This window comes from Agelaius phoeniceus, chromosome 8, assembly GCF_051311805.1.
Source record: "Agelaius phoeniceus isolate bAgePho1 chromosome 8, bAgePho1.hap1, whole genome shotgun sequence".
NCBI classification, from domain to species: Eukaryota; Metazoa; Chordata; class Aves; order Passeriformes; family Icteridae; genus Agelaius; species Agelaius phoeniceus.
Genome location: NC_135272.1, coordinates 37,278,546 through 37,305,843, shown reverse-complemented (window position 1 = coordinate 37,305,843; position 27,298 = coordinate 37,278,546). Strand labels below are relative to the sequence as shown.

At 44.9% G+C, this 27,298-nt stretch overlaps 1 protein-coding gene and 1 long non-coding RNA gene across 5 annotated transcripts in view; both read left to right on the top strand.

Moving 5' to 3' along the window:
* LOC143694674 (uncharacterized) overlaps nt 1-27,298 on the top strand; it is a 164,861-nt gene that overhangs the window by 87,456 nt on the left and 50,107 nt on the right. The window lies entirely within an intron of this gene.
* Nucleotides 1-27,298, top strand: part of LRRC7 (leucine rich repeat containing 7) — a 108,553-nt gene that overhangs the window by 31,148 nt on the left and 50,107 nt on the right. For all 4 annotated transcript variants that reach the window (XM_077182660.1, XM_077182662.1, XM_054638597.2 and 1 more), the window contains exons 2-6: nt 12,586-12,788; nt 16,906-17,023; nt 17,837-17,915; nt 19,103-19,192; nt 21,334-21,390. In XM_077182660.1, the coding sequence (XP_077038775.1) occupies nt 12,586-12,788; nt 16,906-17,023; nt 17,837-17,915; nt 19,103-19,192; nt 21,334-21,390 (547 nt within the window). The remainder of the gene's footprint in view (nt 1-12,585; nt 12,789-16,905; nt 17,024-17,836; nt 17,916-19,102; nt 19,193-21,333; nt 21,391-27,298) is intronic.

Sequence of the window (27,298 nt, the reverse complement as noted above, 5' to 3'; positions counted from 1 at the left end):
TGGAAAGGAGAGCTCAACGTGAACCCTGCCCTGCCTTAAATCTATTTCTAGTGGGCAGAACCTGGAGAAGGAAAGCTGTGGCTAGCCCAGATCCTTGGGGAAGGTGAGGAGCAGCAAAGGCTGGGCTCCAGCTCGGGTTTTAAAGCCAGCCTTTGGTGCTCATCCTGCAGAGGGTCTCAGCTTCCCCACACTCTGCCATCAGCCACTGGAAAATGAGGTTTTTTCCTGATGTTTAGTCAGAATTCCCAGTGCTTCCTAGTCCTCCTGCAGCCTTCTGTGGAACTTCTTGTGCTTCCCTTTAGGTTCCCTTGGCTTTTTCCTGTGCCCTGCTGCCCTGCTCCTCTCTGCCGCCCTCTCAAATGGGGTGATAACACTTTGCTGACAGAGAAGCCATTTCCTGCCTCTCTTTATTGCTGTTTTCCCCTTTTCCTTAGGGTCAAACCCTCATAATTATCATTGGAATAATGAGATTTTAGAGCACTTGCTTTGCCCGTACCTTACACAGCCTGAGAGGAAAATCCTACGAGGTTGAGGAAAGACCCTACAAGGTTCTGGTTGTGGTGACTTTGTGAGAGCTTTTAGTGCTCCCTCTGAATTCCCACATTTTGCTGGACTTGTCTCCATTCCATGCAGCCCATCCCTATAACCGAGCCCGCTGGCAGAGGAAAAGGAGGCAGAAATAAAAATCCTCCGGATGAATCCAGGTCAGTTATTGATAGCGTGGGGCTCCAAAGAGGTGGAGGCCTCCAAGAACATTGCAGGAGGAGCAGGCAGGAGCAGGAGCCCTGGAGCTGGGGGAGCTCAGGTGAGGGGTGAGGGAGCCGTGGTGGGGCCCCAGAGGATCCCTTGGCATGCCCTGCTGGCCCCTGGCTCATCCCCTCGGAGCAGCCGCGCGGGGAGCGTTGGGCTGTTGTTCATCTTCCTGATGCCATCTGTTTGCCTGGGTGGGAGGGAGGCTTGGGATCCACTCCAAGCTGTTCCAAATGTTTTTCCCTGGTTGAGGCTGAGGTTCAGATGTTCATGTGCAGCTCCTGACGCCGTTCAGCGGCGCTGGCAGGGCTGGGCTCGGGGCAGTCCTGATCCAGAGGCATCCAAGGGACCTGGGTCTCCTCTGGGTGGGCATGGGAAGCTCTGGGGTCACTGCTGCATCCAGAGGCAGTGGAGCTGTCCCTGGATCCCTGTGCAGCATTCCCAGTGTGTTCTGTCTGTATGGACTGAATGCTCCCTCCCCAGCTTTTTTCCCAGCCCTACCCCACCTCTCTCTGTTCCCACATCTTCTCTGTGATCATCTTGACTGCTGCTGATTTTTCATTCCTTTTTGGATTCTCTGATGTCCCACCCCAAATTCTCTTTACTTTCCCTCCACTCAAACAGTGGCCACAGCCCTGATCTTGTTCTCCCTCTTTTTCTGATCACTACCCTCATTTTCTGATCCCTGTATTTTTTTTTCCATTTGCAGCTGACACTGAGCACAGTGAGATTCTTTTTTGATTTTCTTTCCCAGTTTGCAGTTTTCTGCCTTTAAATCAGTGAATCTCACCACAAAGCTGAGCCTGGGAAACTGAGAGGAGCTTCTGGATACTTTTTCCTGGCTTTTTGCAGGGGCTGCTGCAGGAGAGTTTTTTGCAAGTGCCTCCCTTGAGTGACAACACTGGAAAACTGTCAAAGGCTGGGAGGTGGGAACTGTGGGGATTGAAATCCCTGCAGCACTTACAGCTCAATCCCAAAATCCTGCAGTGCTTTGGGACCTTCAATCCCATCCCATTCCATGGCAGGGACACCTCCCACTGTCCCAGGCTGCTCCAAGCCCCAGTGTCCAGCCTGGCCTGGGCACTGCCAGGGATGGAGCAGCCACATTCCTCTCATGGATCCTGACTCCCCACTCAATGGATGGCTGGAAAACAATTCTATTTTTAGGAAAATCCTTTTCTTTTTCCTAAATTAAGTTCCTGATAGGATGAGTTTGTCTTTTTAAAGCCGGGGAGGGATTGAATTTTTATTATGGCACTGGAGATCTCAGAGAAAGGAAGTGTTTAATTAAATATTAACAGAATCCTCTCTGAGTTGTAAGAGCTCAGTACCTGTAGTAAATCAGTAAATTCTGGGTTGTCTTGGAGTCACCCAGCTCTGAGGACTTTAATGGACATAATTCAGTGTATTTGGGGTTGGTTTTATTGTTTTTTGGTGGTGACATCCCCATCCCCACAGGAGCTCTTTCCACTGCCTCCTCCAGGTCTCCCAGAGAGAATCCACATGGACCAAAAAATGACACAGTGTCTCAAAACTGAGAAATTACCAATCTGTTAGAAATATTTAAATATAAATGAGCATAAAATAGAATAAAAATATCGATCATATAATCTAAGAATAAATAAAGTGTTTTGGCAATAGCCAGAGGAAATTGTCAGATGCCAAGGAGTACTGGAGGAGGAACTGGGGACCTTGTGCTGCTGTGGAGACATTGATCCACATTTTTGTTTTCCATCATTATCAGTAGAAAGGTGTCTGGGATAATTTAAATGGAAATAAACTGATGGAATCTTCAGTTGTCCAATGAATTTAGAAAAGCTTCAGGAAAAGCCTCAGTTCCTCTGCTTGCACTGTGGGAATGACAAACAGGGATTGCTGACTTTGGTTCTGGGGAAAGATCTGGGAAATACTCAATTGGTGCAGTTCAAAAAAATGAGTTAAATCTTAATGAAATGCACCCGTTTGAGGGCTTTGCTCTGGAACAGGTGAAATTCCAATATTGGCAATTCCTGTTGGAATTGAATCGAATTTTACTTGAATTTTGTAAACTGGGATTTGGAGGATATTGTAACAACATTCCAAGTGTTGCTGGGAGTGCTGTGGCTGTAATTCCAGGCAGAACCCTCCAGATTTATTTGGATGATTGGTGGCTTTGCTTTGGTTTGTAGTTGTCCAAACAATTCAATATTTGGTACCTGCTGCAGAAAATGTCCATAAAATCCTCATTCAGCGCAGGACGGGAAATTCCCTATTTCCCTTCCCTCTGGATTACAGCTCCATGCCTTTGGGCCAGGCTTGAACTCCTTTTCTGGAGCCACCAGAGGAGGCTGTAAATGGAAATTTGGTGGTTATTTATAAGCTGCTGCCAAAAAGCAAAAGCCCAGAGGGTCTCAGTGCCTGTACCCAGCTAAGGCTGAATCCAGCAGGTGGGTGGATGGTAAATTTATCCAAGGGTTTTGTCCATGTTTTTTTAATCTGGCTCCAGGCTGTGGCTCTGGACATCCAGCATTTGTCGGGATTGCTCTGGGGAGGAATCTCAGCCTAAGCTAAACGAGCTGAGACAAGGAGAATCCCTCTGTTTAGTCGGAGTGCTTAGGATAAACAGGGGAAATAGCGAGAAAAACCCCAAAGCATATCCCTGTGGCTGAATGAAAAGGATGTGCCAAAGTCTTCCAGAGCTGTTCTGTCCACAGCTGCAATTCCCAAAGCTCTGCTGCTCCCTTCCCTTAGGAATGCAGCCCTCCTGTTCCCAGAGTGGAACAATTTGGTGCAGTTCTGGTGGCTGAGCCCGGTTTACAGCGCGAGCGATGAAATTCTCTTGAGAAAGTCATTGCTAAGATTGCATAATTGGGCATTAAAGTTCTGATTATACTTTCCAAACTCTGGGACTTTGTTAAAAACCTGACATTCCAAAGCACTGAATTTCAGTGTTTGACAGCTCAGCTGTGAGAGTTTTTTACAGAACATTTGTACCAGAAGAACAGCATGTTAATTGCCTAAAAAAAAAAAAAAAACTGGGACAGATTAATCATGGAGCAGGATACTTGGGAAAATGTAGTTCTAGAGCCCTCTGCTGATGGATTTCCTCATGGAAAGGCTTTGGAAGGGGCTGGAGTGGCCAGCTCTGGAGGTGACACTCAGTGACAAGCTGGGGATTGGGCACAGCTTGGACTCGATGATCCTGGAGGGCTTTTCCAGCCTCACTGAGATTCTCCTGCCATTCTCCAACCATCCAAGCAGACATCCTTCCTTTCCATTATGTCCTTGAACATTCCTGCCATTATCCTGCTCCTTAAACCCCTGACTCTGGAGGTGTTCCAGCTGAAATATTGGAAATATTTCACACATCACACAAATCTGTGTGCAGTATTTGGAGAGCGACCGGCCCTGAGCTGGTGGCTGGATTTGGAGAGGGAGTTTGCAGCCACAAACTGCTCATTATTTTATTCTTTATTTTTACTCTGTTGTTAGAAGTGGAAGCTGGGTTTGTGTCACACAATAAATCATGGAATCAATCTCCTGAGTAGGAAGGGACCCACAAGGATCATCCAAGTCCAACTCCTGGCCCTGCACAGGTCTTGTTTGTTGTTCCTGAGGAGATCTGAAGCAGAGAGAGCTCTGATAGGGCTGTAGGGTTTGTTTTCTCAGATCTATGAAACCAAAGCTTTCTGGCACAATCATTTCCTTGGAAAAGGGAGGAGCTGCCCTGGGATCTCCCATTTTCCTGTGCAAGGGCAGCTGCTCTGGGGGTGACTCTGACAACACCATGGCAAGGGTTGGGAGCCTCCCATTCCCAGAGCCGGGCAAGGAGGGGATTTAACTTCAGCCAGAGAGGCTGTGCTGAGTTCTGAGTTCTGAATTCTGAGTTCTGAATTCCAAATTCATCTCCCTTTGATGGGGAACCTGGCCCTGACAAAACTTGTTTAAACCCCAGACGAGCAGGAGGCATCAGTTGAAACCAGGGTACGGGAAGGAAGTGAGGATGTGCCAGGCACAGGTTTCCTCAGGGAAGGGAAATCCAATTTCAAGGAACCATTTGCCAGTGAGGCATTTTATGAGGGAGCATTCTCTGGGCAACCTGTGGCTGCCCCTGGATCCCTGGCAGTGTCCCTGGACAGGGCTGGGAGCAGCCTGGGACAGAGGGAGGTGTCCCTGCCATGGCAGGGGTGGCACTGGGTGGGATTCAGGGTCCCTGCCATTCCAGGATTCCATGCTGTGCACAGAAATACGGAGGAGACAGGCTCAGGAGCTCCTGGATAATGAGGTGTTTAGGGAGATAAATGGCAGGTCTAATGTAGAATCATTTTCTCATATTTGAGCAACCAATTTTCATGACTGCTTGTGGGAATTGTGCCTTTGAGATTTCCCTGGTGCTGACATTCCCTGTACAGGCTTTGGCATTCCCAGAATCCCATTTATGAGCAGCCATGGAAGCATCTGCCAGCACTGCATCCACAGCCAGGAAAGGGATGGACAAAGGACCAAGAGGAAGTAGTGGACAGCAAAAAGTTTTGTGCTTTTTGGCAAAATATAAAGAGCAGAGTGAGCAGGGAAAAGTTTTCATTTGGGAATGAACAAGGGGAAGAACTAAATCTGTGTTTGTGCAGGTCAGTGGAATGTTTCTGTAGGAACTCCTAGAAGAGAGGGTAATTCTATAGTAAAGAAAGGATAATTCCATAGGACAGGAAGGCAGGAAATAGTGCTGGAGGTGCAGAACATTAAACCCAGCTGCAGAGAGTTTGGGGAGCTCAGGGAACAGGGTGTGAGCCCGAGGAGGGCTCTGGGAATGGGGCCGGTGCTTGGAATGGGAAGGGGATGAGTGGAGGGAGGGAATCCAGGAGCATTGGGATGGGGGAGGAAGGAGAGGATGGCCCAGGTGAGAAGTTATGGCTGGGGAATAATGGAGAGCAGAGGAGGTTAAAGAAGGTAAATGAAAGCTGGGAAATAATGGGAATATCCATGAGAAGGGGCACCTTGTGGGATAGAAACTCTCAAGGTAAAATTGGAGTGGGGGGGCTCAGCAGAAAACCAGGCATGGGATCAGAACTGGAATTTTTAATGGTTCAAAACTCCCTGTTTTGTTCAGAAAAGAAAAGGTTCTGTGACTGGATAGGAACATTTCCCACGCTGAGGGAACCACGCATTTTCCAGGCAGCTTGCTGTGTGCATCCCAGAGGTTTGGGAAACACAGAAACGAGCCCAATCTCCAGTTTGGAACTTCAGTAACACCTGCTCCAGTGGGAATGTCCCATCCCGTGGGAGAGAGGCAGGGAAAGGTCCCTCACCCCTCAGGACAAGAGGGACCCTGAGAGGCTGGAGCATGTCCAGAGCAGGGAACTGAGCTGGGGAAGGGGCTGGAGCCCCAGGAGGGGCTGAGGGAGCTGGGCAGGGGCTGCAGAATCCCTGAGGGAGCTGGGCAGGGGCTGCAGAATCCCTGAGGGAGCTGGGCAGGGGCTGCAGAATCCCTGAGGGAGCTGGGCAGGGGCTGCAGAATCCCTGAGGGAGCTGGGCAGGGGCTGCAGAATCCCTGAGGGAGCTGGGCAGGGGCTGCAGAATCCCTGAGGGAGCCGGGCAGGGGCTGCAGAATCCCTGAGGAGCTGGGCAGGGGCTGGAGAATCCCTGAGGGAGCTGGGCAGGGGCTGCAGAATCCCTGAGGGAGCTGGGCAGGGGCTGCAGAATCCCTGAGGGAGCTGGGCAGGGGCTGCAGAATCCCTGAGGGAGCCGGGCAGGGGCTGCAGAATCCCTGAGGGAGCTGGGCAGGGGCTGGAGAATCCCTGAGGGAGCTGGGAAGGGGCTGGAGAATCCCTGAGGAGCTGGGCAGGGGCTGAGCCTGGAGCAAAGGAGGCTCAGGGGCCCTTGTGGCTCTGCACAGCTCCTGCCAGGAGGGCACAGCCCCAGGTCGGGCTCTGCTCCAGGGAACAGGGACAGGAGCAGAGGGAACGGCCCCAGGCTGGGCCAGGGCAGCTCAGGGTGGGCACAGCAGGAATTTCCCCATGGAAAGGGGGCTCAGGCCTTGGCAGGGGCTGTCCAGGGAGGGTTGGAGTGCCCATCCCTGGAGGTGCTCAAGGAATGTGTGGATGTGGCACCCGGGGACCTGGCCAGGGCTGCAGGGTGACAGCAGAACTCACAGATGTCAGAGATCTTTTCCAGCCTTAACAATTGCAGGATTCTGTGATCCCACATCTGTGCCAGAGGGCCAGCTCTCCCTGGGGGCCAGAGCTGCCACTTTTAGCTCAAGCTGCCTGTCCTGGCTGCAGTTGGTGGCTCCCACTCCCCTCCCTGGCACTGCCAGCTCAGCAGAACGCCCCCCTTTCCCTGCTGATTCGTGTGTCAGGAATAATGCAGCTGGATTGTGATGGAAACCACTGGGAAGTGACTGGGGATTCTGTAAGAGCCTGTGAGGAAGAAAGCAGAAGTTTTGTTGTTCCTACTTAAATCCCAATTTGTTTCCGTGGTGCCTTCAGCAGGTAAACGATGTTTTCTCTGCTGTTCCTTTGGAGAGCACTTCCAGCCATTGCTCCATAAAGCATCAAATAAAGCCCATTTCATCCCAAATTTCACAGCACATCATCTCTTAAACGGAAGGATTACTTCACATAAAAGCTGTGACACATCAAAGATGCAAGCAGAAATGTAAATTCCCTGATTTCCAGACAGAACACTTCCCCAAGAAATGTCTCCTGTTTATTGGGATTCTCTCCTGCTGAAATGTCTGCAGGGTGAGCTGTCAGAGTGATTGGAATTTCTAGCAATTAACGGCATAATGATTAATTTTCAACGTGTGCCACTAATGTGCAACAAATTACTGGAATTCTGTCACTCCTATAAAAAGAATCTGGGGTTTTCCTTGAGGTTGTGCAAGAATTGTGTGTAGGGAGAACAGGACACAGATTATTGATAATCAAACCAACCCCAACAACTGCTTTTGCTGTCACTAAACTGCCTTTGCAATTGGAGTCATCATCATCTAGGATTATCCAAAACCATTTACTCAGAAAAGCTCCTTTAGGAAGGAATTTCAAGGAAGGAAATCGGGAATTTCGAGGGCAAGGCCAATAGTAACCTTTGGGATCAATATCTTATCAGAAAAGATAAAGATTTGTCTTTATATGCCAAAGGTGTAAGGTCTGGGCATTCAAGACTGATACTTGGTAGAAATAATTCTTCAATTTTACTTCACCCTTTTTCTGCACCTTTCCCAGATCTCAAGGTGTTCAGGTCTCCAGGGCCCTCCCAGGACTTGCAGCAAAGCCAGGGAAACTTCCCCTCATTCATATTCCCCAGAGACAAAAGCTGAAATCTGATTTTTCATGCTTGGTTATTTTATTTTAGGATTAGCCAAATCTGAATGTGAACCTGAATGCAGACCATTGTAATGGGGACATAATGAAGAGAATTCAATTACCAGCATTAAATGGCATTTCTGGGGGAGATATGCCTGCTTATCTGGGAATTTCTGTGCAGGAAAACAATTCAGATAATATTGCACACCCCTGTCTTTGATAAGACCAATTCCCCTTTGGAAGCTCCCTAATAATTCTGTTATTGTGACTTTAAAGCCAGAGTTCCTTAATCTTTCAGGAAGGTTAATGAAGATTATTACCAATGGCTTCTACAACCAGAATAAATCCCTAATTTTGCATTTCCAATTAGGAGCAGAACAGGGACATTCCCACCTCCCTCACCTGGCTCAGGGGGGAAGTTTGGGACAAAATGCTTCTTTGCTTCTAAACAGGGTGTGGAGAAGTGGCACTTGGATGAAACGGAGAGACTTCCCATGGAGAATCCCAGGATTCCTGAGGCTGGGAAAGCTTCCCAAGGTCACTGAGTCCAACCTGTGGCCGATCCCCTCCGATGTTTTTCTGGGACATCAAAGATTCCACCCCCCTGCCATGGCAGGGACACTCCCCACCATCCCAGGCTGCTCTGAGTCTTATCCAGCCTGGCCCTGGGCACTGCCAGGGATCCAGGGGCAGCCACAGCTGCTCTGGATCCCCCCAGCCAGGAATTCCTTCCCCAAACCCCATCCACCCCTGCCCTCTGCCAATGGAAAGGCTTTCCCTGGGTGCTGTCCCCCTTGCTCCATCCCTCTGCTCGTCCTGGGCTCTCTGCAGCAGCTCCAGCTCCTCCCGTGCTGGGACAGGGCTGGGGCACTCTGCAGGTGGGGTCTCAGCTGGGCAGAGGGGCAGCATCCAGGCTGGGAATGCTCCTCCTTCCCCTTGGAAGAAATCAAGCAGGTTTCTCAGCAAGGGCAACGCTGCTTTTCAGGCAGAGAATAAGGAATAAGCAGCTTCCACCTCATCAGAGGCCTTTTCTGAATGGGAAAATGGGGGGGGGGAAATGCAAAACAGCAGCAAGGGTTGATGTCAGAGCTTACATAAGCACAATTCCCATGTCACAAGCACGGGATTACAGCTGCAGACCAAAGTTTGGGATGAAGAATGCAAGGTAGGGGTAGTGAGAGTTACACAACTGCCAGAGCAAAGAAACAAAGTGCTGAAAACTCCCAGCATCCGTGCAAAGCTGGTGCCCACAAAGCTGCAGCTCGCAGAAAGGTGAGCAGGAAATTTAAAAACCAAAATGTGGGTGAGGAGGTGGCAGAGCTGTGGAGAGGTCCCACGTGGTTGTAAATGCAGAGAGAACCTTCCTCCATTCCTCCAAGGCTCTGAATTCTGAACAGGGCTGTGTTTCTCATTGAAATGTGCTGCTGGAAATGAGGAGGGCTCCGAGACCTTTGAAGTTCCCTAATTATGGCAGTGACCCAGACTGCAACTGGACACTGTGGAAATCAGCCAGGCAGCCCACAGAATTCATGAAAGGGAAGAAAGGAAACACAAGAGGATGTCTGGCCAGTGCCAGGGGAATATCCATGGGGAAAAGGCTTTGGGGCTGAGGGAAATTTGAGGGTTGTTTTCTTTTTTTAATTCCAACCTTAAGCTCAGCTTTGTTCCATTTCTTGGGTGTAGTCCCCGTTATCAAATCTCTTTCGGCACAGAAAAGGTAAATTCTGGGGTATTGGGACAAACTGGGAAATTCCCAGAGCCTTCCTTGGGTCAGAGGAGGGAGCAGCTGCCCTGGAACCCCCCAGGAGCCCTGGTGAATGCTCCAGGAAGGGCTCCTGCTTTCCAAACAAGTCCTTTATGGCATTTGTGGAAAAGAGGGATGTGCTTTAGAGAAGGGGAGGTTCAGATTGGATTCTTTGTTGGAGATTTAGATGGGACACAGGGAAGGAATTCCATATTTATGGTGTTAATTGTGCTGCTAAAAGAGAAGGAAAATCATCCCTCATGTGAGATATGTGACAAAGGAGGCACTGGGGAGAATTCCCTGCTGCTCTGGAAATAATCCCTATTTTCCGAACCCTCTGACCAATGTTTTACTGCTCATTCCAGCCCTGCCACACTCCCAAGCTCTCTGCTTTCAGCATTTCTCAGTAACTTTCTAGCTCTGCCAGATCCCTGCAACTGGGATTTCTCGGAGTTTTCTGAATGGAATTGGAAGGGCAGGAGGGGTTTGATGTTTGCTGCCCAGTCAGGCAGCTCAGGCTGTCCCTGGGAGCCCAGAACCTGCAGCCTTTGGCCCTGCTTGAATTTTGGCTCTGGTTATTCTGGGTATTTATTGAATTTTGGCTCTGGTTATTCTGGGTATTTATTGAATTTTGGCTCTGGCTGTGGCACTGCAACAACTCCCTGAGATGCCAGCACTTCGGTGAAGTGTTCCGTGGAAAAACTTGTTCTGGGAGAAAAATTAAATCCATCATTAATGTATCCTGCAAAAGAGCAAATTAGAGATTGATTTGTCCTGCCAATCACAGAGAGGCCACTTCTGGAGATTTTTGGAGCAGCATTTCCACCACCCCCGTTCTGCACCCCCTGCTGGACTCCTCGGGAGAGCCCAGAATTCCAGGATTGGGGTTGGAAGGGATCTTCAATCCCATCCCATCCCACCCCTGCGGTGGCAGGGACACCTTCCACTGTCCCAGGCTGTCCTGGGACACTTTTAGGGACCCAGGGGCACCCACAGCTGCTCTGGGAATCCCATCCCAGCCAGGAATTCCTTCCCAAGGCATTTGGAGTGTTGGAATCTGTTGAGCTGTTTCATCCCATCTTTAAATCAGCTGGGTGAGCCTGCAGCAGTTTTCTCTGTCTTTCCTGCAGGTGAGGGAAATGTCTTCTCCTGTGACTCCTGAGAAACAGGGATTAGTGTTTTCCTGCACAAAAGGTCCATGACTTGAGAAGGGATTGTAAATTATTGTAATTGATTTCCATAAAGCTCATGTTTTCCTCAGATGAAGGAGTTTCTTTATAAGACAATAAACTGCAGGAACTGATAATGAGCTGCTTGCTGGAGCTGAAAAGGAGCAGGTTATTTTATGCTGCTTTCCTCATTTATCTGTCTTTATTCAAGAAATAATCTGATTTTGGAGCTCTTCTGGAGGCTCTGAACTCCCTGTGTAATGTGTGACGTGGGGCAGTGACCTCAGGACTCGGCTGTGGGGAATTTCAGTTCTGAAATGGGGAAAAGCACCAAGCTCTGGTGCTTCCAGGGGGAGTGGGAGAGGGAAGAGGAATCCCCTGCAGGGATTAAGGAATGGATGGAGCTGCTGTGTCCCTGACTCAGCCCAGCCCGGGGGTGGCTCCTGGACTGAGCCTTTTCCAACCACCAGCACCAAGGAAAGGATCTCTGAACATCAGCAGAGAGCAAAATGCAGGGAAAGAAAGTGTAATTACCAGAGCTGGAATTAGTCCAGGGTAGGAATTAATAATGCTGAAATTAATAAAAAGTTTAATTACCACGAGCCCACAGGGCGTGAAATTCTGCTCCTTTCAATCATAGCCCAGGTCCTTCCATTCCATGCTGGTGCTTGCTACAAAAACCTTATTTTACTTTATTTGGATTAATTTAGTGCATTGTTTTCCTAAATCTAGCTCAGAACCTTGAGAGTGGTTTGGAAAATGGAAGTTGAAGGTTGAGCTCTCCTTGCCTTTGTGGTAAATACGTTTCAGGACAGCCTGGTTCATCCAGAATGTTTAAGTAACTCTTAAAGGTGTCCAGGATGGATTTAGGGACTGCTTGATGCGTTCCAAATCTGCTTCTGGAGCATTCCCCCATCCTGAAGTGCTTTTGTTCCACAAGGAATAGAGGGGCACTGTGTAAAGTTACTCACTGAGTTAGGGGTGCCCACACATGCTGGGGGTGAGGAGGGGCTGCACCACTGGGATTGAGGGTGGGAGAAGTTTGGGAACACTTCCTGGATGTGAATTTTGTGCAGGAAAAGGAATGGGTTTTGCTCAGTCCCCTCTTGGAGCTTCCAGCAGAGCCTGGTGGCATGGGAGGAGCAGGAATGGTTTGGGATCGCTCTGTAGCCAAGGGTCCCATCCCTGCTTTCCTCAGCCGCTGCAGGAGCCTGTGGGAGCAGCATGGGGAGCTCTGCTGGCATGGGGGATCCAGGGATAATTCCCATTTCTCATGGGAATCACATCCAGGTACATCCCTGCCAGCTCTGGGCCAGGGACTGGCTTTGCCTCTGTGCTTCCATGGGTGGGTTTGGATCCTGTGCCTTCCCTTTTTCCCATTACAGCCAGGCTCATGGCTGGGCTAGGTGTGTTCCCTTCCATCCCAGAGCAGGGAACAGCTGCAGGGTCCAGGTTTTCTCCTTGCACTCCAAATCCCACCTTTCCATTCCAGCAAGGCGCCACAGTCACCTCAGGACACGCGCTCCCGATATCCCTGGGGAAAACTGCTTTTCATGAGCCACAATCCGCAGCATAACTCCCAAGAACATTCCCCCAAAACGCTGCTAAAATCCCATTTTTCCTCCCTTTTTCCCCCCAGTATGCTGCTTGGAGATGACCAGCAAAAGGAAGCTGATCGGGCGCCTGGTGCCGTGCCGGTGCTTCCGCGGCGAGGAGGAGATCGTCTCCGTGCTGGACTATTCCCACTGTGGCCTGCAGCAGGTGCCAAAGGAGGTCTTCAACTTCGAGAGGACCCTGGAGGAGCTCTACCTCGATGCCAACCAGATTGAGGAGCTTCCCAAGGTAATCCATGTCCTGCTGGGGTGCCAGGGCAAAGCCCGGGGTGCGTGCCTGGCTCTGGGGCTGCTGGAGCTCCTGGGGAGAGGTGGAGATGGGGGCTCCAGGGATATTCCTTGGAGAAGGGACTCCTGCTCCTTCTTCACAGCACGGGAATGGGGCAGCTTGGAGCCTGGAACTGAGAAAAACAGTTCTGCAAAATAAATGGTTCTGGCCCTGGAAATTCCTGTGGTACCCAGTACCTGGATCAGGAGTCACCGCTGCCTGTGGATCCTCTCCAGCCCTGCTTTTCCTTCAGGATCAGCCCCTTATCCCTGTGAGAGATTCCTGGCAATGCCAAGGCTGTCCTCCCTGTCAGGATCAGCCCTTTATCCCTGTGAGAGATTCCTGGCAATGCCAAGGCTGTCCTCCCTGTCAGGATCAGCCCTTTATCCCTGTGGGACATTCCTGGCAATGCCAGGGCTGTCCTCCCTGTCAGGATCAGCCCTTTATCCCTGTGGGACATTCCTGGGAATGCCAGGGCTGTCCTCCCTGTGTCAGAGCCAGCCCTTTATCCCTGTGGGATATTGGCAATGCCAGGGCTGTCCCCTGTGTCAGGATCAGCCCCTTATCCCTGTGGGATGTTCCTGGGAATATCAAGGCTGTCCTCCCTGTCAGGATCAGCCCTTTATCCCTGTGGGACATTCCTGGCAATGCCAGGGCTGTCCCCTGTGTCAGGATCAGCCATTTATCCCTGTGGGATATTGGCAATGCCAGGGCTGTCCCCTGTGTCAGGATCAGCCCCTTATCCCTGTGGGATGTTCCTGGGAATATCAAGGCTGTCCTCCCTGTCAGGATCAGCCCTTTATCCCTGTGGGACATTCCTGGCAATGCCAGGGCTGTCCCCTGTGTCAGAGCCAGCTCTTTATCCCTGTGGGATATTGGGAATGCCAGGGCTGTCCCCTGTGTCAGAATCAGCCCTTTTATCCCTGTGGGATGTTCCTGGGAATATCAGGGCTGCCCTCCCTGTCAGGATCAGCCCTTTACCCCTTTGGGATAATGCTGGGAAATGCCAGCTGTCCAAGCAGGAGTTTCAGAACTGCCCTGAGATCATCCAAGCCATTCTTCGCCTGTAAAATTCCCCTTCTGGAACCTTCCAATCCATTCTCCTGCTGATCAATGTTTGCTATAAGGAATTAAAAGCTACTGTAACCAAAATGTTCTGGAAACAGAGGAGGGAAAGGTGGAAAAACCAATTAGTGGCAGGTGCTGGCTCCATAATGAAGCGTGAAGGATGGGATCCAGGCCTTAATGGAATTTTTCTCCATAATAATGAAAGATGCTTACAAATCTTTAATTAAACATTGCTTCATTCTCCATCATCTTACAGCAAGTTTCCCATTTTTGCTGCACAGAGACTTTGTAAAAAATCCATTTGCAGAAGTAGAAAATGGGCTTTTTCCATGCCACGGGGTTGCTCTGCTGGGATGTGATGGTTCATTGCTTGAGAGGTCTCACTCTGTGGAGGAATTCTGCACAGATGGTGGGGCAGGGCCACCAAAATCCCTTTATTTTCATGGAAAAATGCTGTGGAGAGCTGCCTGAGCTCTCCTGGAGACACAGCACAGAACCAGCTGGGTTCTATCCCCAGAAATCCCAAATGGATCCTGTGGAAATGCTGCTCAGGAAGCCCTGAGGTCCCATCTTCTCCTTCTTCTCCTTCTTCTTCTTCTTCTTCTTCTTCTTATAATAATAATAATAATAATAATAATAATAATAATAATAATAATAATAATAATAAAAAATAACTCTTTTCCTTCTGCTACTGAGGAATACTGGAAGTCTCTCATTTAGGGAGGGATTTTTGGGATATTTGGGTTGGGCCTCTTGGAATGATCAAAGTGTTTCAGAAAACAAATATATCAGAGCAAGATGCTGTATGGAAAAAATGAGGGCCAAAGGGAAGAAGTCCAAAATGCTGAAGCTGGGATCAAGGTGATAATTTTAATTTAGAGTAAATCAAGTTTAACATAATCTTGGCCATGTGGAAGAGAAGATTAATGGCAGTGTTAATAGCACTCATCGGTTTTTGTCTTAAGCCTTTATTAATTGTAACCAGGAATTCAACAGCTGAAATAATTCCTTTATCAAATTTTCTGCTCGAGGTGTTTTTGCTGCAGAGCTCAAGGCTTTTTTTTTTCATCACTGAATTAATATTCCAGGAGAGAAAATGCTTTTTTTTCCCCCATGAAACTGGCACTGTAATACTTAACATGAACTTTTGTGTTTTACATTAAATTCTACCATTCTCTCCTCCCTCTGCAAATGTTTTTTTCAAATAATTTATTCCAGAGGAAATTTTCAGTCATTTTCTGTTCTTTGCCAAATATTCTGTGCCCCTGATATTACAAAATTCTTTTGAATCAAAACTCTTGGTCATGTTTTATTATTTAATGAGGAAACAACTGAGTTAAGTCCAGCTCTACTTTAGTTTCACATGATGCTCTAAAGTCCAGTAAATTATTTTGCATTGAACTGATGCCTCAAACTCATTCTGCCTGATTTTATTTTTACTTTCCATTTAGGTATCATACTGATATGATTCCATTCTTTCCCTGCTGATTTTCAGTTCTTCATTTCTTGTATTTCTCTGTTTTTTTAAGGATTTACAAGATGTTTTTATATTTCTAACTCTCTTCTTTTGGCTAAATCCAGCCAAGTCTTTTTATTCTCTTTGCCTTTGACTTCATTCTCCTGCTGCAAAAAATCCTTTATTTGTGTGAGTCAAGTGAATTGATGACTAATAAAGGGAAAATTGATCTGGATGAGAGTGGAGTCATTGGAATCAGCATCCAGAGAAACATGAGTGGGCTGGAGTTCTCCCCAGAGGTGCAGAATAAAACCCTGATTTCATAACTCAGAGCTCGGTGGCATCACTTGGATTTGGTCTGAGAGGAATGAAAGTTGTTCGTGAGCAGAGGGAATGGAGATTCCAACAAAATCCTGATGGCCAGGGAGCTCTGGAAACTGGGAAAATATCTGTTAAGCATCCAGTGGGTGAAAAAAAAGCAATTTTGGGACTTCATTCCATGTCTCGTATTCCTTCTCGTGCCTCATAAAATCATTCCAGAGGGAAGATTTTTAATCTGGCTTCTCCCTCCAGCAGTTCCAAAGCCTTGGGTGTGTCCAGGTGGGGTCAGAACTCTGAGTTCCAAGCCTTCCTCAGCTCCTGGTGAAAACTGGGAATCCACTTCTATAAAATTGGAATTTGATGGAAAAATTAGAATTGAGTCCTGAATTTTGGGCAGGGGTTTCAAGAAAGTATCCTTTGGATAATGCCCAGGCATTTTTGGATCTTGAGGATAATTATTTAATCTGAATACAGTCACAGTATTTTAAAATCTGCCATAAAATTTAATTATGAAATCGAATATTTTAATTTACCAGGAGCACAAAAACTTGGGAATTTTTATGACAAATATAAAACACAGCAATAAACATGAATTACATGCAATGATATAAAAATCACAAGATATTGATTGCAGTGAATTCACAGGTTTTGAGTGGTTTTGAACATCCCAGTTATCCATGACCTGTTTGTCCTATCCCCTGTCACTGTCACATTTTCTGAAAAATCCCTTAGCCAGGATTTCTTCTCTTGGGAAGCTGAGAAGCCTCTGAGAAAAAGGAAAACAATATTATCTCATTTGCTTCTCCTGTGTTTTGCTGCTTCGGAATGTGGTTGGAGATTGTTTATCCAACTTGTGAATTGTTTTCACCTAATGACCAATCACAGTCAGGCTGTGTCAGACTCTGAGGAGAGTCACGAGTTTTTCATTAGTATCTTGTTAAGCCCTCTGTAAGGATCCTTTCTCTATTCTTTAGTATAGCTTTAGGATAGCATTCTTTTATATAAAATAGTAAATTAGCCTTCTAAGAACATGGAGTCAGATTCATCATTTCCTCCTTCATCCTGGGGACCCAACAAATACCACAATCCCCGTCTACCATGGGAATGCCTTCCCAAAAATCCCCCTGGGAGGGTGGAATTCTGCTGTGGCCAGGGGTGGGTTTGTGCTGGTTGTGTGTCAGCAAGGATCCCAAATGGATTTATTCCTTCTCCCCCGTGGAACCCCCGGAACAGCAACTGTTCAACTGCCAGGCCCTGCGGAAGCTGAGCATCCCCGACAACGACCTGTCCAGCCTCCCCACCTCCATCGCCAGCCTGGTCAACCTCCGTGAGCTTGACATCAGCAAGAACGGTGAGGGCTCCCCTTCCCCAGCATCCCCAAAAACACAGGAGCTGAGATGGAGTTTTGGCTCCTCGCGGTGCGGAAATTTGCGCTCCGTCCCAGGTTCCACGCACGGCGCTTTCGGGGAGGGTCTGTGCAAACCCAGCTCTGGTCTTTCCTTTAAAAAATCGAGATTTCTTCAGTGTCCTGTGCTCTGGGGGCTTCTGCCCAGCTGGGAGTAGGAATGTGAGGCCAGTTTTCCTTGCACTTAGGAGCATTCCCCTTCCAAAGGGGTTCAGAGCGTGCTGGGCTCTTGTGTGGGGGATTTAAACAATTCCCAGGATTTATCTGGGCTGGTTTGCTGCTGTGCATTCCCAAATCTGGGAATTTTCATTCCATTTTCATATCAATGGGCCTAAAAACCTTTGCTGTCTGAGCTCGAGGGTCTTTGTTTTTAAAAACTGAGACTTAGAAACCCCTGGAAACTTTGGGATATTTCCTGTCAGTGGAGGTCTGGAGACTGTGAGAGAAAAGCAGGGAAGGGATGAAGGCACAAATCTCTGCACAAATTACATCACTGTTGATTCTAGAACATTAGATAAATCAAGCATTAGCAGAAGAGTTATAATTCTGTATATTCATGCATTTATTTAGGGCTTGAGCATCACCTTTTGGATGATAATTCCAAACTGTGTTTCCTTCCTGCTTGAGCTGAAGTCTGAGCTGGAAATCCCAACCGAGCATTTATGAACAGACCAGGCTGAGCAGTTTTTGTGTAGATAATATTTGTCTATGTCTAATAAATATTTTTGTGTATCTAATACTCTTTCCATGTTTTTTTAGGAATCCAAGATTTCCCAGAAAACATTAAATGTTGTAAATGTTTAACAATAATCGAAGCCAGCGTCAACCCCGTGTCCAAGTGAGTACCAGGAGCTCATTTTACTCATTCCAAGGGCACAAAATGTGCTCAACATGAGCTCAGAGCTTTTTATTCAGTCCTTTTGCAGGGTTCATCTGAATGTCTTTCTAATTGTTGGAATTTAAACAATTTAAATTGTTTCTAATTTAAACCCAGAGTGGGTTTGTCTGAGATCTGAGTACTCTGGTAGTGCCAGTCAGGCTGGGCAGTCTCTGATCACAGGGGTGAGGCTTCACCTGGACATTTTGCAAGACCTTATTCCTTATTCCTTCCAAAATCTTGCAAAAATAGTAACAGAAAATGAGTTGTAAATCCAGGATTTACAAAGTGGAGTGAAGGGCAGAAAGGGTGAAATGTTGATGTTTCAGTTTAAAACAAGTAAAGAGAAATAGAGGAGGGAGAGGGAGGAAGAATGAGAGGGAAAGAGGAGAGAAGGAGAAAAAAGGAAAAAGATTTAGAGAAAAGAGAGAAAGAGAAGGGAGGAAGCGAGGGAGGGAGGAAGGAAGAAGGAGAAGGGAAAAGGAAAGGAAAGGAAAGGAAAGGAAAGGAAAGGAAAGGAAAGGAAAGGAAAGGAAAGGAAAGGAAAGGAAAGGAAAGGAAAGGAAAGGAAAGGAAAGGAAAGGAAAGGAAAGGAAAGGAAAGGAAAGGAAAGGAAAGGAAAGGAAAGGAAAGGAAAGGAAAGGAAAGGAAAGGAAAGGAAAGGAAAGGAAAGGAAAGGAAAGGAAAGGAAAGGAAAGGAAAGGAAAGGAAAGGAAAGGAAAGGAAAGGAAAGGAAAGGAAAGGAAAGGAAAGGAAAGGAAAGGAAAGGAAAGAAAAGAAAAGAAAAGAAAAGAAAAGAAAAGAAAAGAAAAGAAAAGAAAAGAAAAGAAAAGAAAAGAAAAGAAAAGAAAAGAAAAGAAAAGAAAAGAAAAGAAAAGAAAGAGAAAAACCTTTGGTTTAAATCCCTCAAGCAGGAAGGGAGCAAAGGCTGCTGTCCCCTGAGTGTGCCAGGCCTTTGCATTTCCTGCTTGTAGCAGTGCAGAGAAGATGGGAATGGGCAAAAATGTCTGTTCAAAGTGAGTTGTTCAGGAGAATTTGGGTAGAAGAAGTAGGTGAGAGAGAAAGTCACCTTTCTGCTTCTAAATATACATTGTTATTATCTCCATGGCAACTCGGGGTGAGCATTAAGGTTTGCTCTGTTTTTTTAGGCTGCCAGATGGCTTCACACAACTTCTAAATTTGACCCAGCTCTATCTAAACGATGCCTTTTTGGAGTTTCTTCCAGCTAACTTTGGAAGGTAAGGATGAGTCACCACAGCACATTCCTGTCGTTGAACACAGCTCAGGCTCCGAGGGACGGCTCAGAGCTGGCTCCCCTTGAAAAACTGAGCACAAAACCCAGGGATTTTGGCTTTTCAGGCCTGTTTTTGTCAGGAACAGGGGGGAGAGGTGATGGAGGCCGGGGAGAGGTGAGGAGCAGCAGGGCTCATCCCTCAGCAGTGACTCAGCCGTGCAGGACCAGGGGCAGCAGGTTCCTCTCAGGTCCCCTCCGGGTGACAAAGGGACAGGAGGGTGAGGAGCTGTGGGTCAGGAGGGCAGGGAGAGGTGGAACAGGCAAAGGTGAAATGTGGGAGCAGAAGCAGGGAGAGGAGTCCAGAGACAGCAGGGCAGGAGGGTGGGGAGCGAGGGCGAACATAAACCCAGCAGGAGCAGAGCCAAAGATGCCAGCTGAGGACAGAGCAGAGGTGGTGGCACCAGGGTGTGGTGGGTTTGGCTCACTCATTAGAGATTTCACCAGTTTCTCAGATCTCCCAGCCAAGGCACCAACTGGTGTGGTGGGCTCAGTGCTGCCAGCCCCCAGTGCACCAATCCACCTCCTGCAAAAGACAGGAGCAGGACAAAGGCAAAGCGCGCTCAAAACATTCAAAGGGCATCAAGAACATTTTATTGACAGCAATAAAAGGCAAAAAAACGGAGTAAGAATCAAAGCAAACCCTTGAGAACACTTCTCCTCCCCCCACAAACTTCTCTTTCCCCAGTGGACCCAGAGTGAATCCAATTCCCACAGGAGCTGGGGGTCCCCACCCTGCACAGCCCTGGCAGAAATGGGGAATTTATCCCTCTGGGAACTGCTGGGATTTCTGCCCTTGGATTGGCCCCTGGGCAAGGAGCTCAGGAGACAAAAGATCAGCAGAGAAAAGCTCTGGTTTTATTACAGAGCTCACCCAAGCCCAGCTTTAGGCTGGCCCCTGCGGCCACCTGGGTGACAGTTCTGTTATTTATTTAAATTACTTTTATTTATTTATTTGATTTAATTTCTTTTTTTATTTATTTCATTTATGGTTATTTATTTTATTCATTTTTATTTCTTTTATTCATGCTTACTTATTTTACTTATTATTATTTATTTATTTATTATCTACGGGAGCATCAGCTCAGCTCTCCAAACCAAATGACAAAACGTGACAAAATCCTGCTGGGAGTGATGCAGGGCTGCTCAAGCCTGGGGAGATAAAAATGCTGGAGTTTCATTTATTTATTTGTTATAATTAGTAGTAGTAGTAGTATAATATTGTTAACTTTATAATATTATTATTTTTCATTAATTTTGTTATTATTTTTGTTATTATTTTTGTTATTATTGTATTATTAATAATATTTTTATTTTTATTTTTATTTTTATTTTTATTTTTATTTTTATTTTTATTTTTATTTTTATTTTTATTTTTATTTTTATTTTTATTTTTATTATCACATCCCCTGGGCCAGGCCTGAGCACCTTTGAGAAACACAAAATCCCAGCAGGAGGAAGGGAACTGTTTGCCTGTGAGGAGTGTGTGGAATGCCAGGATAAGCCCCAATTCCTGCCCCTGGAGTCAGGTCTAAATGCAGATATCCAGGAAAGGGGTGGATGGAGCCCTCAGTGTGGTGTTTGTACCCATCCTGCTCTGGCAGAGCCCTGCTGGGGCTTGGGCTGATCATTTTGGGATTAAGGTTTAGGAGCCCAAATCTTTTAGCAGAAAACATTTTGTTCCACAAGTGCTGATTTTATATCAGCTCAGTGACTCTGATTCCTTTATTGTTTTTTCCCTCCTGTCTCATCTGTTTGGGACCTTGCACTTACAAACCTTGCTCTTGTTTTTTTCTTTTTGTTTTTTCTTTTTGTTTCTTCCAAATTTCCCAACTTTTCCTGTGTTTGGAGGCATTAATAAAATGAATTTAAAATTGCTGGCAAAACCTGATAAATGCCAGAGCTTTTCAGGAGAATTCAGATCAGGGCAGACATTACATGAAATTATTTGGCTCTGATTTTTCTCCCACAAGAATTGGACTTTGGATTATTTTGCATTAAACAGACTTCTTAAAATTAGAAGAAATATTTTCAAACAATTCTGATGGATTCTTCAAATGCATTAATTATTTTCTCTCCTGTTCCCAGACTTGTCAAATTGCGAATTTTGGAGTTAAGAGAAAACCACTTGAAAACTCTACCAAAGTAAGTGCTGGGGTATTTGCATTTATTCATCTGGAATTTCCAAAAGTGCCAAATATTTGGGCTGGAAGCAATGGTGATGATGTTTCTCTGATGAACTGTTTTTTGTTTTTTGTTTTTCATTTATAAAATAAATTCTACTTTTTTTAGCAAAAAAGGTATTTAGCAAAAAAAACCCAGTTAGTGATTCCATGATATAAGGGAAGATGGACAACGGTTGTTCAGCTGAGTGTAGCTCAAAAGCCAAAATGCGACATTTTAAGATAAATATCTGACATTTTAAGATAAATAAACAAAATTGGGCAGCACCAGATGAGCTAACCCTGGTCAGTGAGGCTGTGGCAGCGCTCTCCTCACCCAGGACTCATCTGAAGTGTTGAAAACACCCTCAGGAAAAGATTTTCTCCTCATGGTCTGTCCAGAATTAAATGGTTTGGGCTTTACTGTGCCAGCAGGAAACTGAGTCCCTTCTGCTCAGGATTATTTAAGTTAAGTGGGGCTTAAGTGAAAAAGAAAGTTCTCAAAAGCAGCCTGGAATTTTCAAAGATCCCTGAGTCAATTCCAGCCCTGGGCTGATCTCTCATACAGGGCACCATCAATTATTATTGCTGTTTTAGTGAAGGAGTGGATTATTTTTAAGTTAAGAATGATTTATTGTTTGGATAAACATTAGTCTCAGAGGTTGTGAGATTTTAAAGGAGTAAGTTGTTGGTTATAGCTTGGGAATAGCTACAAGTTCCTTCATTATAATATTATATATATGTGTGTGTGTGTGTAGATTATATATAATATATCATTTATATATTATATCATATATACTATAAATATATATATTTATTATATAAATATATAATTATATATAATATAATTATATGTTTTATTATATAATTATATATAATATGAATATATAATTATAATTATATAATTTAATATAAATATATATTGTATGCTATTTATATACAAATATATATTATAATCTATAATATAGTATTTATTATAATATATTATAATTCATATAATATATCATTTTTAAAACTAAGACAGTTGTTACAGGGTTTATTCTACTTTTCTAACTTATCACTTACTTCTCTTGTACTGTGGATACTTTTGTCTAACAGGTTTTTAACTTACATGCTCACACATTTCTATTCCAACTTTTAAACTCTTAGCTTTATTAAACTGCACTTTTATATTATAAACACTTCACTTTTTTATTAATACAGTCTCTCACTTACTTAAGGCATATACTTATAACTACAGAAACATAATTTGATGGTTTTGTTTTATGTCTGTGTCTGTTTTATGTTCAATGTCTGTATCTTGTATTTTTGCTTTATGTTTTATGTTCAATGCCTGTGTCTTGTATGTTTGCATTAATCTAATTTTTTTCTAGGGCTGTAGATCCAACCTTTTGGTGTCTGTGGAAGTTTTTGTTTTTTCCAGTTCCCACCCCTGGGCAGAGGAAAACACCTCCCCGAGGTTCTGGTGGATTTGTTCCCAAATCCAGCTGGAAAATGGAAGGGTTGCAGGGACCTCCTTGGGGCCTGGTGACTCAGCAGGGCCTGGAGGGATGAGAAATTCCCTGGATTTGCTGTTCTCATCCTCTGACTCACGACTCTCTGCAGATCTTTGGGGTTTCTTGGCAGCAGGAATTGTTTTCCTGCAGGACCTGCTAGAAAAATGACATCCAATGGATCCTTTCCAAAGAGCAAGTCCTGATGTAAGGAAAAGAAAAAAAAAACAAAACAGGATTTCTCCTGGACTTCAGGATTAATTTGCTTCTTGGGAAGGAGAAGTTGCAGTGCCCAGAAAATGGGCAGGACTGTGGCGTTCTGGAAGGCAGCGCAGTCAAAATTTGGGATTTAATGTGCAAAGTCACATCCCAAGGGACCAGTGAAGGGAATTTGGGGATAAATCAGGAGCTCTCCAGCTGGGAATGAGGCTGGGAATGAGGGATGGCAGAGTTTGAGAGGGGTGTGAAATGTTTGGGAGCCGTGGATCCAAATGGATTTATCAGGGAATTCTCACCTGAGCCAAAGGGATGCTTGTGCCACGGGGCAGATCCCAGACTCCTCCCAAAGTAAAAGAAAAAATCGAAAATCAGAATAAAATCAGAATATTCCTGATTGCTTTCAGGAGTCCAACGGGATGATCAAATCCCAAAAAAATCAGTTTAGGGGTGAAAAAACGGGGAGAGCTCGTTTGGGAAATGGGAAAGGCTGGAGCAGGTCCTGATAGGAAAAAAACAGGGATTGCACAGTGAAAGGTAAGGGAGGGCCTGGAAATAAAGATGTTTACCTGAAAAACCAGGATGGAGGGGAGATATTTCAGTGTTTGTGTGAGCTCCCAGGGAATGTGATCACTGGGGAAACTGGGAACTGGGGAAATGGGCTGAAAGCAGCCAGAAATGGGACATTCCATTGATCTCCTCTGCTCTCCTTTGCTTGGGTTCCTCTGCTCTGTGGGGGTTTCAGGCTGAAATTCCTGAAATTATCAGATTTTCCAGCTCCCTCTTTGCAATCTTCCAAAATATTTCATCCTTGTCCTTCTCCTCCTGCTTGGAGTCAGGAAGGAAAGGACTTCATGGACAAGAGAAGGATGATGATGGGGTGGGGGTTTATTTTCCTTTTTCCTCGATTTTCCTTTTTCCTCAATTTTCCTTTTTCCCTGATTTTCCTTTTGTTAAAATCACTCATTTTATCTTGCTCAGTTTGCAGCCTTAAAATGTTGCTGTTTTCAGCCTTAAAATCGAAACCAGTGTTTTGAATTCTGGTTTTAATTCGTGATTCTTTTAGGCTCTGACTGTACCCAACCAGACCCCTGTGAAAATAAAGGATTGGTTTCAGCCCCCCGGTTTTATTCATTCTTTTTGCTGTCAAAATTCAGGTTTTTCCTTTGGAAGTCGTTGTTTGGCTTTACCTGTTGTGGGCAATGGAATTTAGGAATTTTCTGCTTTGCCTTTTTCTCCAAATCCCTCAGGCTGGGCTGAATTTCTGGGGGTTTTTAGCTGCCACAATTTAAGTTACAAAAGGATTTCTGTGCATTCAATTCTGTAAAAATTAAATTTTCCTATTTTGTATAATGTTTCCCTATTGGTGCTCCAATATCTTCCTTGATAAAGGGGAAATTGGATAAATTTTCTTCTCATCATTTAAGACCAAGAGCAGCCTGGTTAAAATTTTCCATTAAAATATTGGAAGGAGAAATGGACACAGGAAGGATCTTCCTCAATTAAGATTTTCCTTCTGGGTAATGAATGTAGGGGTGAAAACAAGATTTTGGTGCAGTTATAATTTAAAATATCTGGTTTGGCTTCCCAATTAGATATTGGGGAAAAAACTTGGGAGAAAGACACATTTTTCACCCACAAGAACTTCCTCTTACTAATTTCCATAAAATGGAATTTTCCCAGTCCTTTGAATTCCAAGTGTACTTTGATTTTTTTTCTGTAAATACAGTGTGAAAAATGACATTTTTATCTGACACTCATTCCATTTTTTTCTCCAGGCCTTCCCACCTTTTTCCATTTCTCTCTCCCCCCCAGACTTAGAGATAGACCCAAAGTTTTAATTTGAATTAATCCCACCAAATGAATGTGCCAGGAATCCACAACTCCCCAAAATGTAGGAAAAAATCATTTGGGAACAAGGCAGAGTGGGGAAGTTTTCCTCTTCTTGCTGAAATTCAGATTTATTGGGATTATTTGTGACTCTTATTTATGGTTATTTCTCAAAGTGCTGGGACTATGTATAAGGAGGTTAAACACATTAAGGTTTTTCAGCAGCATCATAAAAACTGTGTGAAAAGCAGATTTTTGTCTTGTTTTTAAAACAAAATCAAGTGAATTAAACAAGAACCTTCCTATTATCAACACCAGAGGCTGTTTTGCAGAGGTTAAATTTGCACATTTGAAGTTTCTAACCCCATGGAGTGACAATTTTTGTGCTTTCCGCAGCCGAGACTTTGCTCCAAAAGGAGAAATGAATGGATAACCCAGAAATTCCAGAATGACATTCTAAGATTCCAGCCCTCCCCATCCTTCACCTCCCTTCGGGCAGGAATTTGCTGGATAAAAGTGATTTTTCCTTCCAGGAACCTGGTATCAGAGTGGTCCAAAGCTTCCCTGTGCCTCACAAACATCCCTGCCACAAAAACCCACATTCCTCCCATCCTCAGCACTTCCCAAACCCCACTTTTGGAAGCTGCTTGGCAAAAATCACAGGGTTTTTTGGGTTTTTTGGGGTTTTTTTTTGAGCCTGTTGAAGACACAATTTAAATCAGCTGAGAATCTGTCCGGGGGGGGATAAATTTAGGGAAAAGCTTCACTTCCTCCTGCTATTTTTTGAGATGCTGCTCCACTTTTCTCCCCGGTTCCTGATGAGGATGGGAAGTGTTTGCCACACTTTGGGTTTACAAATATTTGCAGCGTTCCTGGTGCCCTGTTTTCCTCAAATAGCAGCTCTGGCTGGCTTGGGGAACTCACACCCCCCCAGCTTCACTACCTTATCAAAATATTGGCAATATTTTAATCGGCAGCTGCTACTACGAGCTTTCCCTTGAGGATTTTCCAAGCTGGATCTGTTTGCTGCTCAGGGAAGAGGCTGGGAAATGCATCCCATTGTTGTGCTTTGGAAAAAAAAAAAAAAAAAGGCTTTTCCCACTGTTTTGCTTTAGGAAAAAAAGCTTTTCCTATTTTTAAAGGTGGTAAAGTTGTCTGGAAAATGGATTATTAATTTTTATTTTTAAATTGTTTTATTTATTTTATTAATTGATTTTGTTTTTCAAATAAAATTTTTCAAATTTATTTTATTAATTATTATTATTATTAAAAGTATTAAATTATTATTTATATTATAATATAAAAATTAATAAATTAATTAATAAATAATAATTATATCTATAATTATTATTAATAATTAATTATTTTTCACAGAATCCCAGATTTTCAAGGCTGGTTTGGGTTGGGAGGGTGCTGAAATCCCATCCAGTTCCGTGGACAGGGACACCTTCCATGGGCCAGATGAGCTTTAAGGTCTTTTCCATGGAATTGTGGTGCTCTTTTTCAGAGGAGAAGAGGAAATGTTATTTTCCATCTCTTTAGGAATGCTGAAATCCAGGGAAAAACTCGCTGCCCCCGAATGGAGGGAGGGGAGAACATGGATAACCCTGGAGAGCCCCCCAGCCTCACCCTCCTGGTGTTGATTTCTGTGCCTCTGTAGCCTTTTAAAAAGCACATAATATTTTTTAAAAATCACAAAATAATTTTAAAATAAAATTTTTTAAAATCCCAAAATAATTTTAAAATAAAATCATTTTATCCTGAACCTCGTGAGAATTCCATCCTTATCGCCCAAAGTCTCCTCTCACTTGTGAGTGGAAGGAAAGCTCCAAATGGGATCCCCATAAAGGTCTGGGGGAAACCTTTGGCCCATTCATTCTCCCCACAGCACTGAATATTTAACTGAGCATTGCCCATAACTGCTCCTTTCCTGATCCACCTCTGTAAATGACCCCACATAAAAACTGTAACGAAGCTTTCCATGAGAAAAATATAAATTATTATGGGAAAGAGATAAAAACAGCAGCAGCTAATGGGAAAATCTGATTTTCCATTGGGAACATCAGCAGAGCTTCGTTTTTTGATGGGGCCCCAACCCCCTGAAATTCATCTGCCCCCACATCAGTTTCAGGTTCTGGAATTGTTTATTTGGCTGTAGAAATGGCACAAATAATGGGTAAAAGTTGTATTTGAAGCTGAATCTACAGTAGAAAACCCAAAGCTGTTGAAGTTGTGTTCAAAAGAATTTGGGATGAAAGACAAAGGTTTTACCAATTTGAGTGGATTTAATCTCTGAAGAGCTCCAGGATTTAATAATTGAAAAGATATAATAGAGATATATAAAATATTAAA